General features: G+C 40.9%; 1 protein-coding gene across 4 annotated transcripts; it reads left to right on the forward strand.

Annotated features, from left to right (window-relative positions):
- Window positions 1-3,669: 3,669 nt before the first annotated feature.
- Window positions 3,670-11,330, forward strand: LOC115683933 (uncharacterized). Of its 4 annotated transcripts, none has more exons than XR_008816265.1 (16): window positions 3,674-3,861; window positions 4,004-4,093; window positions 4,343-4,465; window positions 4,716-4,883; window positions 4,971-5,057; window positions 5,194-5,324; window positions 6,381-6,428; window positions 6,531-6,587; window positions 6,754-7,647; window positions 8,115-8,174; window positions 8,275-8,424; window positions 8,616-8,816; window positions 8,896-9,524; window positions 9,690-9,762; window positions 10,077-10,151; window positions 10,970-11,330. XR_008816265.1 is itself a non-coding variant. In XM_030608598.2 (13 exons), the coding sequence occupies exons 1-13, from the start codon at window positions 3,841-3,843 to the stop codon at window positions 9,530-9,532; spliced, it is 2,667 nt and encodes an 888-aa protein (XP_030464458.1). In that variant the 5' UTR covers window positions 3,674-3,840; the 3' UTR covers window positions 9,533-9,668. The 4 variants fall into 4 exon arrangements, 1 of the variants encoding a protein (XP_030464458.1); XR_008816266.1 differs by having other exon boundaries at window positions 11,157-11,330; XR_008816267.1 differs by lacking the exon at window positions 8,275-8,424 and having other exon boundaries at window positions 3,670-3,861.
- Window positions 11,331-11,359: the final 29 nt, after the last annotated feature.

The raw sequence follows: 11,359 nt of genomic DNA on the forward strand, positions 1-11,359 counted from the left end.
GGGAAAGAAGAAGCGCCAAACCCGGCTCCAAGAGCGCGCCCCCACGTCTCTTCGACTCGATCGCATCGTCAATGGCGAGGACGCGATGGCGGGACCCTTTAAGCCCGCGGTGATCCCATTGCTGTCGCCGGTGATTATATGCGCGCCTCCATTGCCCGGGAGCGAGGACTTTCCATTGCCACGCCCGACCAACGATAAAGACGGCAAGAGAGCTAGCCGAGGAGCACCAGCCTCTCCAACCAGAATGGCGACCCCTCCCTTGCGCGCCATCTTCCAATCACGATGCGTTCTTTAGAGATGTCGCGCCGATGCACGCACAAAGTCGGCTAAGGCGAGTTAGGAGCGCAGTTGTTTCGGCATCGCGAAGTCCGTTGGATTAGATTATTGACCTTCTGTAGATGCATGATGGTCGAGTGTTCTGTTCTTCTGCATCATGTAAGGAAGTGCGAGTGTAAAGCCTTCCATAAATAAAGCTATCAATGAAGTAGAAGACGTGGGTTTCTCTAGCAAGTTCCGTGAATTCCAATCTCGCAAGCTCAGAATGATCATCCATGAATCTGTGTTGAAAATGGCGATCGATGAATCGGAACGGGCGAGATCGGAATCGAGACGGGTTACTTCCTTTGCGAGATTAATTGCAGGTCCTAAACCCTTTTCAAATGTCTGATCTTAAATCTTGTGATCGCTATCATGTAAAATTCGAGTGAAAGAATTACACTTGTTTGCAATGACCCTTTTGTCGCTATCGTGTAAAAACGAGACAGGTTACTTGGATTGGAAACGACGGATCTGTCCACCCAACCTAGAATTACACTTTGTTTGCATATATCCTCTTTTGACTCCCACGTGTGTGATTCTCAGAAGGTGCCAAAAAAAAAAAACGGAGGTGGTCAAAAAATCAGAACCCAATCATCTTGGGAAAGATTGTCCAAAAATCCAATATCCATTACATTTTCGCCAAATCAGTTCTAAACTTTTCAATTTTGCTAATTGAGCCATGAACCTTTTAATAATTTACTAATTGAGTCCATCCGATCAATTTTAATCAGAAATCGATAACGTGGACATCGGTCGTCCTACGTGAAATTGAGGTGCTTGCGTTGATAATTTTTAATAATATTGTATATTTTATTATTTTTCTTTTATTTTTTTCTTTTCTTCTATTTTCCTTCTTTTCTTTGCTTTTCTTCTTTTCTCTTCTTTTCTTTTCTTTTTTCCCTTTTCCCTTTGCTGGCCACTGTCGGGTCGCTGGCCATTGACGAGGCCCGGCGGTGGCCGGCTGAAGGAAAAAGGGAAAAAGAAAAACAAAAGAAAGAAGAAGAAAGGAAAAGCAAAGAAAATAAAAAGAAAAGAAGGAAAAGAGAAAAAATATTAGGGTTAGTACTATGAAAAACCTCAAACTTGTACATATATGACAAATTTACCTCGAATAAATTTTTTGATCACAAAAAACTCCAAACTGATACACCTATAACTATTTTACCCTCCATTAGTTTTCATTAAATTTTATTGTCAAATTTCTGAGTTAGATGACACGTGACAGTTGACGGGTGTACCAGTTTAAAGTTTTACCCTCTGTTTGTCACATGTGTACTAGTTTATGATTTTTTGTGGTACTAATCCAATTTAACGGAGAGTAAATTTGACACAAATGTACCAGTTTGGGGCTTTTAGTGGTCAAAAAATTAGTTTAAGGTAAATTTGTCACAGGTGTACCAGTTTAGGGTTTTCTGTGGTATTAACCTAAATTATTAAAATATTATTAAAAATTATTCACATCAGCAATGGCCGTGGCTGTCGTACGTGGCACGGTTGGCATCCACATCAACGATTTTCGGCCAACTCAATTGGCAAAACGTAAAAAAGTTTAAGACTCAATTGACAAAATTAAGAGGTTTAGGACTTAATTGATAAAAGTAGATTTCGAACTTTTTGCACAATTTTCCCAATTAACCCATCAATCACCGGGACCACCACAAATTATTATAATGTTAAGAATAACATGGCATGCTCTACCAATGTGTAAAAGAAGTATTACAATTAAAATAAAAAAAATGACTAACTTTTATTACCGATAAGTAGCGAGCTCGATTGACAAGAACCTAGTTGGTTGAAGAAGTCATTAATGAACGAGACAATTAACTTGAAGAGAGTCGATAACTCATCAATGAAGTCATGGACATCATATATAATAGAAGTTATTGACAAAACCTTTTACCAATTCGACAAAGTTCATCGATAGCTGGTTATTACGAATTTTGCTAAGTACTCGAAGACAAAGAGTATGGATTGATTACATACTTGATTGTTGTTGGTTATCTCGATAGTCTCGAAAGTTCTCTCTCCTTTTATATAATGATTATCAAAGCACGAAGGATCGTGCCTAAAATCTTGGAAAGTGCTTGTCAATAACTGTAATTAAATTATTGATAGATTCGAACTTGATGACCGTTTATTTGTGAGTAAATGCTTTAAGTGGGTTTTAAATACACACATCGTATTCTTTGTAAACTTTCGCCCAAATAATGACAAAACGCTAGTTGCCGGCGAGGTCGAGCTCACTAGCGGCCGATGAGGTAGAGAAAATGATTTGAAAAACGTTATCTTAAAAGTGATCGCTTGAAATAACTAGTTGATGAAAAATATTTTCATCATCGACAGCAGATCATGTTTAAACTTTTTCATGGATGATAAAAATATTTTTTATTTGCACAAATTTTAAAGTGATACATGCGATTATTTTAGAATAATACTTTCCAAATTATTTATTTTTTGCGAAACAAATATACTCTTATATTTTCATAAATTTCCCTTCACTTTCTCGTTTCAAAACACACTAATACATCCCGGATAGAGCACAATTTGTTTTGAGCATCTCCAACGTTAGATGTATTTTCTCATGCAGTTTCTTTTGCGATTACCAGAATTACCAAATATGTTAGACATTTCGGCTTTTAATGATTCTCTCATTATAGGGTAGTTTAATCAAAGTGATGCACAATTTTTTATGCCGTTGTCCGTTCTTCGTTTTGTATATCTAATTTTCGTGATTCAAAAGTATTCCAACTTCGGCTCAATCGAAAATGAATATCGTCTTCATTTTGGTCATGAAAGGCATTTTCGAGCAATCGGACGAGAACAAAATTAAAGCGCATACTTCTTAAATATGCAAGTATCGCTACTTTGCCTCTTTAGGATTGACGTCACCGGTAGTCTTTATACTTTTACCCAAAAATCAAAACCGTCCCTTTACTATTTTTGGTTCAAAACCGTCGATCTACTCTGCAAACAGTGCTGCCGGCGCCGATCATTCTTGGATCAATTTAATGGCGGATTACGCTGACATGAAATTTTCTCGTCTCTCTTTTCCCCCTCTCCTGCTTTGTAAACAGTGTGGCTGACGTCGATCATCCTTGGATGGATCGGTCTAATGGCGGAATGCACTGACATGGATTTTTTTTTTTTTTTTGGTCTCTCTCTTCCCCCTCTCTCCCCTTCTACCCCTCTCCTACAACTATCTTCTTCTTCCTCCTCCTCAACTTCAAATCCCACCAAATTCAAATGCGCATGAGATTGAGGGACTAGGGCTGACCCGGATTCCTTCTTGATTTGGGCCGAATCAACAAGGTCTCTTGGATCCGATCCAAAAGCCGAAGGGCACCGACCAGCACGCCCCGTCCCTCCCCTCCTCCCTCTATCTATCTCGCGCGCCCCAGCAGCGACAGCGAATTCTCTTTCTCCTCCTCCTCCTCCTCCTCCTCCTATCCTCTTCCACCCTCGCCTAGGAACAAAATCCCATCCTCCTCCGCCCCGCTCCGCTCCGCTCCCAAAACCCTAGCAATGTCGGGAGGGTTCTTCCGAGTAAGCTCCTGCTCGAATCCGTCGGGATCTGTTCGCTTTCTGCGCTGTGGTTTTCCATCTCGATCTCCCTCTTTCTGTCCCGTCGGTTCTGAACACGGTCGCGGGCGCGATGCGCGATCTCGCGCGCGCGTCGTTTTTTCAGGGCACCTCGGCGGATCAGGACACGCGGTTCTCGAACAAGCAGGCGAAGCTCCTCAAGACGCAGAAGTTCGCCGCGGAGCTGGAGTACCTGGTTAGATTCTTCGCTCCGAGCTGGTCGAGATTTCTTTTCTCGCTTTGACGCGTCCTTAGGTTTTGGCTCCGTGCTCGAATGCCTGTAGAACTGCTGATTGAGTGTGTCGTGAGTGTAGGAAAGCTGCCGAGACAATCTAAGTACACGCGTTCCGATGTTACAGTCGCAGTCGGAGATGACTTGATGGGAAGAGGTTATTGCTTGACGTGTCTAAGGAAATGTCTTGACCGTACGAGTTTCGTGTTTCAGGTGGACATGACGAAAGTGAAGATGGATGTCATGAAACCTTGGATTGCCACGCGGGTGACCGAGCTTCTAGGGTTTGAAGATGAAGTTCTCATCAACTTCATATACGGTCTTCTGGATGGGAAGGTATCGTGCTCTGTCTTTCTAGATTCTCGGGAAAGAAGTTCTCGGGTCAGTGTTTTATTGGGTATTCGCTTGCAACTTCATTTGTACCTCTCTTGGGTTCAAGTCACATGAGGATGTTTCGAGGGGCGCGTCGTAGACTGCTTGGTTTTTTTTTATGAATGCTGAATTGCCTGCTGCGGCTGTTTTCGGTATGCAAACTCTTTGCAAATCACCTACAAAAGTCAAGCCGTGTTTTGTTTTTGTGGTGCAGGAGATTAATGGAAAGGAAGTTCAGATACAACTCACAGGATTTATGGAGAAAAATACTGGCAAGTTTATGAAAGAACTCTGGACTCTTCTTCTCAGTGCGCAGAAAAATGCAAGCGGCGTACCTCAGCAGTTCTTAGATGCCAAAGAGGAAGAAACTCGGAAGAAGAAGGTCTTATTTCTATCATTCTGCGATGAGCTTGTGACTGAATATCGGATTGTACGTTCTAAGCGATTTTTCTTTTTCATGATTATTCAGGTTGAAGCCGACCGTGTTGCTGACGAAATTCGGAAGAAAAGAGACGAGGAAAGTAGAGAATTCGAACAGGAGAAATCGAAGAGGATGGTAATACTATTTTGTTCAGGCTGGAGTTATGTTGACTAAAGCTGCGTTGCACTTTTAACTTTTGTTTGTGTTTCTATGCATTCAGCTAGCTTCTGCAATTATTTGGGTTCATGTCCTTTACCTCAAACTACTGTAGGATGGTGTGGTAGAGACGAAGGCTTCAAATGATGCCCTAGAGAAGGACTTCATATCTTCAAGGGCCTCAAATGCACGTCGGGATGATAAAAATGATAATGGAAGGAGGAGTGCTTCGAGAAGAAGCCATGAGTAAGGGATTATATGTGATGCCTGTCATCTGCATTCTTTTCAATCCTTTGAGTATTTTAAACATCTAGATCATGTATCTGCTGTTGCACTTACCTTGCATAGTTGATTTAAGCTATTCGGATATGAGGTCAAGATGCATTAGACATTCGATTCTAACAGCGAAAGAGACATCTCCCTATTTGGATTAAAGAAGCTTCTCTTCACCTTTGAAGGCTGAGATAGTGTTCAGATTTATCTTCAAGTTTCCTTGGGGAATTGGCATGACATAGACGCGTATATTTTGTTTAATATGTTATTGTAGGGTGATATTATCATTGAACTTTTAAAAGTTGATTGGGATTACAGTAAACTACCTAAAACCCTGGAAAATTTCTCTATCATTTAGTAAAGTAGCATAACAGAACTTATATGATCAACAAGGATTTTTTTTTTTCTTTTGCTGTTGCCTTTTCTCCTCTTATTTTGCCACTTTTATTTTGGATGTTACAATTTGTGGAAATCATCCAGAAATCACTAACTATGTGCATATGGTACCTTATTCTTTGCTTGATACTTCCTTATATTGGCTAAAGCATCACGTCTATGGTCTTATTAAGATATAACTTCTGAAATGCTTAGTTAATAGGTTTTCCTTGAGAATGCATAAGATGGTAAAGAAATATGCCTGATTTTATTTTAGTTTTTTTCACTTTTATTTCACTCATGGTTCTGTAATGGTGAAGTAGTAAGGAACAGCTTCGTTCCCCAGACACCGGCCATTGTATTTGTCTTTTTATACCCGATCTTTTGATATTGTTTGATCTATCTTCCTGCTTCATATCTTCTTCCTTCTTATTTGGTTGGGTTTGGGCTTGACATTCCTAGTCTCCCTTTGTTGGATTCTAGAGTTTATTTGGATACTTCTGTCCTTTGGAAAAAAAGTCAGCATCCAGCTTTTATTTGTATATCTTTGAAAATTTTGTGCAAGCATGATTGTAGGATATGGCAAATGATTATTTGAGATTTCTGCAAGCTGCCAATTTGACTCTTAAATACTGACTTACTTATCTCCTGCAGAGTTTCTAGATCTCCTCGATCAGCGGACCATTCCTCCTCACCCCCTCGGTGAGCATCTACTGAAGTTTTGTGTGATTTGAATTTTGACTTATCGGTTGATCTTTATTTGTTGGATGATGTCCTAAGAAGTATATGTGAATTATTGTTCAGAGCTTCACCTTCTAGGTCAATCAGCAAGTCATTTTCTAAATCCAGGAGTCATTCAGAGTATGTAACCATACTTCTCCTGCTACAGTAGATTATTTGGCATTAATACAGCTCTTAAATTGTTTTGGGATTGAGGCAAACAATACAATTGTTTATCCTGTTAGTTCTTTTTTGCTGTACCTCAATAGTTCTAAGATTATTTATATTGTTGACATATGTCCTTTAGTGAAAGAAGCAGGTCCAGGAGTATCTCCGCATCACGAGAAAGACGAAGCCGTTCAATTTCTTCTGGTAAGGGGCATCGTTCTCCTCAAAGAAGGTCTGTGACACCTCGTCGGAGGTATTCTCCTAGGAGATCCCGATCTCCAAGACGAGGAGCACCTTATTACAGGCGAAGATCTATATCTCCTCCGCATCGCAGATCACCATCTCCTGTAAGGCGTAGGTTGCATTCGCCTGCTCGACATAGATCACGCTCTCCAATTAAGCGTAGATCACTGACCCCTGTACGCCGTCGAAGATCTCCGTCTCCTGTCCGGCGTCGTAGATCTCCATCTCCTGTTCGGCGTGGCTCCCCTTTTGAGAGACGACGATCACCGCCTCCGGTGCGACGTAGATCTTCCCTTGTCCGACGCAGATCACCCTCTCCAGTACGAAGGAGGTCACCCTCTCCTGCGAGGAGGAGGCCACCCTCTCCTGCACGGAGGAGGTCACCCTCTCCTGTTCGAAGGAGGTCGCCATTTCCAAAACGACACAGATTTCCATCTCCCAGGCATCGTATATCACCTTCACCCGTGTCTCGCAGGTCATCATCACCTGTCCGTCATTTATCAACTTCACCTATGCAGCCCAAATCATCATCTCCTGTACGCCATGGGACCCCATCCCCTGTACAAGAGCAGCTACGGAGATCTCAATCAATTTCAGGGCAAAGGTCTTCATCTCCATGGCGACGAAGATCGCCCTTATCTGTCCGCAGGAAATCAACAACCCCTCTACCCCGGAGGACATCTCATGAGTCAAACTCTGCATCTCCGATTGGTCGTAGATCTTCACCCTTGCGGAAGAGATCTCCTCCATATGGAAGATCACCTGCTGGATCTTCTAGGGAAAGAATGAGGTATATCCTTCATAGATGACTTGTTTACACGTTCTAGGTTCATTTAGTATTGGTGTTTTCTTTTTGTTTGCTGAGGATGCTGTTCGTATATGATTGATCCACATTCTAGCAAGGAGAGGAATGAGTTTTGTTTATCAAATCATCGGCCTGTTCTTTCCTTTTCAAAATGATATATTGGCCATGATGGTTGTTTCTTCCTATGCATACGTTTATTTGTGAGCTTACAGAAATTGTTAACTGGGGCACATTTATACTTACACAAAATACAATGTGTCGGTCTGACTCCTCTAGGGAGTTGCTTAGCATTATTGATCACATTGGCAAAATATCCTCTCTCTCGCTCTCTCAAGTTTGAAGAGATAAATAGTATTGAAAGTAGGATTTGCAGATCGAGTTCATACTCACTTTACCCTCAAACTACATGCAATTCATGGGGACTTATGCATGCGTGTGTCTTCTGATACAAGGTCACCGAGCCCATATGAGAGTCCTGTAAAGCAAGCTAGGAATGTCCGGAGACGAAGCAGGTATACCCCGAGTCCCTTCCTTGATTAAGTTGATAACATATCTAGTATCTTTTTTTGTCATTTTGTTTATCCTGTTGATTGTCTGTTTTGCTGCTGAAAGGTCATCTAGCCCACACAGGAGTCCATTAAAGCAAGTTAATAATCTGGTGAATAATGACGACGGTTCTACTTCACTGCAATTGAGAGAACGTAGGTCGCATCAAGAAAGCCCAGATAAAAGTGATGAGAGGGGAATCAATAACAACACTCGGTTAGATTCCAAATCTCTAGATAATTGGTTCTCTCTCTCTCTCTCTCTCTCTCTCTCATTGGCTAGTATTGTAAAATGAATAGTCAAATATTCTGAGAGGTTTGATTCTATTTGTTTGGTTGTTTGTAGGTGAGGTAGAATTGTCAAATCTTCTAAAAGGTTTTAATTTCTGTTAATCTTATTGTTTGTAGGGAAAGTAGGGATCGTGCTCTCAAGCCTAGAGATAAAAGATCTATGAACTCATCTTCTTTCAGTAAACAGGGAGACTCGCCAATGAAGGTGCATGATAAGGACATTTCTCCTCCTGAGAGAGCAGGTGGAGATCGTTCTATTGGCTCTAAGGGCCGTTCTGATGGCTTGGATGTTCGAAACAAAAACCAGGAGAGAATGAGGTGTGGGCTCTCCCTAGAATTTCTCCAGCTACTTTTTTGTATTTCATGCTGTCTAATAGTGTAATGTCGTCATTGGCAGGGAAAAGCCCTCTGGAAAGGGAGTGTTGTCACCCTCACTGAACAAAGAATCTGGTGAGAAGCTACAGACATCTCACTCCGTTGAAGGTAGAAAATCTGATGATAAGAATCGTTCTCGAGATGGTATTCGACGGCATAGATCTGAAGTCACACAAAGATCTGTGGAGAAGGTTGATCATAGTAAACACAGCAGCTTGTCTGAAACGGGTTCTGAGGAAAGTGATAAGCACATTAATGAACGCAAGGAGAAGAAAAGGCACAAAAGATTAGATAAGCGAGGAAAAGATTCAGATGATAATAGCTCTGATTCTGAGATAGAGGATCGGAAGGAGACCAAAAGGAGGCGGAAAGAAGAGAAGAAAATGAGGAAGGAGGAGAGACGTCGACGTCGAGAGGAGAGACGCCGCAGACGGGAAGAACGGCGTGCAGAAAAGATGAGAACAAAGAAAGAGGATATTGTCTCACCTGATTATGGAAAGCATTCCAGAGATGCATCCTCCTTGGACGATGAAGATGTGGACAGAAAGGAGTATCGTTCGTATGATGAAGAAGCGGAAACTAAGCAAAAGAAACTGGAGATTGAGCTACGAATGAAGGCTCTCGAGTCGTTTAAGGCAAAGAAGGGCATAGGTCACTGAATTTGCTTCTAGTGTCGGAATTGTGAACTATTTTGGCTTGTTTTATCATATTGATGAGCATCTCACTTTCATTGAAATTGCTTTGAATTTCGTGTTGTGATTTAAATATTTTGATATGTTGATAGATATTTAATTAGTCTGTCTTTATTGCTGGCAGTTAATCGATAAATGAGGTTCCTCAGCTATTCTGTTGATGCGACTTTAATCAGGCATTGCTGCTAGATTTTCTGGTAATCATTGTTTTCCCCTCGTAGGGAATGTAGAATTAATTGCTTTACAGGTTATCATAGATTGGAGAGGACAACTCCTTGCCTTCATGCATGCTTATTCATGTGATTGTGATTCCATTGTAATTGCCAGGATTAGTTTGTCTTCTTCTTATTCTATTCCGAATGAAATATGGTATGAAATATTCAAATAACGATGCATGTAGCTTCTAGTGATGGCTGCTTAATGTGTTTTGGAGACTAGATCAAGTAAAGGTTTTTTGTCGGTTCTGCTAACTTGAAGTTGGTGCTAAATTGGATTTCTCATCAATTGGTAGATGAAAAAAAAATCAACTTTGATGACTTGGTTGAGCAGAACATTGCGCAGATCATCATTCTAAACATCAACTCAGGTGATGTATTTACATCTTTCTCGGGTTCATTTAGGATGTTTCTTTCGACACTGAGAAGTTCATATATTTAGATGCCCACTTCTCTTATGGTTGGTGGAGAGTTTTTTGTAGATTATGTTTCTTATCCACCTGCCTGTATTGAGGTGGATATTGGATGATAGATCCACATCATGCCATCTAGGATGTCTAGGTACCTGAGAACTCTGTTTTTTTCTTTGGTGTGGCCTACAATAGGAAGGTGTTGAGTCTGGAGATACCCCAATTAACCGAGGATATGCTAAGTTCTTAAAACCTGACATATATTTCAAGCAGTTTTCTACCGATACAAAAAGTTTTACTGTTCTCGTTGGTCATAATATAGTCTGTAAGTGTCGAACTGTGCTCTTGATAAAATTATTGTTCTCGGAGGTGTATGAAAGGAGAAATTGTGTTAATATTGCAATTAGTGTTGCGACAATTCCATATCAAGTTATCAAACTATTAACTACTTGGTCTTATTTCATTTCTTCATGAGCTTGGATGTGGGCATCCATTCATGGCGACTCTGAAGCATTTCGTTTAAAGTTTGTAGAAGCAGCTTACATAATCTAGTGCAACAATATTGGTATGCCTTACTACCTTCGCTCCCTTTAGCTATGTGTAAATGGAGGTAATGATTTGTAATGTGGGTTCTATCATTTTTTCTGGGTGGATATTTAGTAGATTGAAATAGAGTTCAGTAAACAATGGATGAGTGCCCTTTTGCAGCTAGGATGAACCTTCTCTTTTTCCTTACTTCTATTAGTGTTCTGGATCTCATTCGTGGAGTTTTGCTTCAGGTTTTATCTTTGACGATGGGATGTTCACAAATCCAGATTTGTCTTTGCGTTACCGTAGTCTTGGCGATTTCTTATAGAAAAAGGGGGGTTTCTTTTTTCCGCTCTTTTTGTACTTATTGAGCTTTCTGCATATATTACCCTAGATGGCAAACACATGACTATCGTAATGCTTTGAGCCCCATCGCAGATGCGAATTGCTACTTGGTCTCGAGTGTAACTGTACCTGGCCTTGTTGCTTTAGATGGTATTGGTGCAGTCAAGGGGCTATTGTGAGTGTCGGATTGTGGTTCCCCTTCTGTTTCTTCCCATATATACTGATCAAAATTGGCTAAAAGCATTTATACGTGGCCAAAAGTTTCGTGTTTGCCAGCTCGTCCTTATGGTAAATGC

The sequence above is a fragment of the Syzygium oleosum genome, unplaced genomic scaffold, assembly GCF_021117445.2.
Source record: "Syzygium oleosum isolate NSW1041296 unplaced genomic scaffold, Sole_v2.1 Sole_v2.03, whole genome shotgun sequence".
In the NCBI taxonomy this organism is placed as follows: domain Eukaryota; kingdom Viridiplantae; phylum Streptophyta; class Magnoliopsida; order Myrtales; family Myrtaceae; genus Syzygium; species Syzygium oleosum.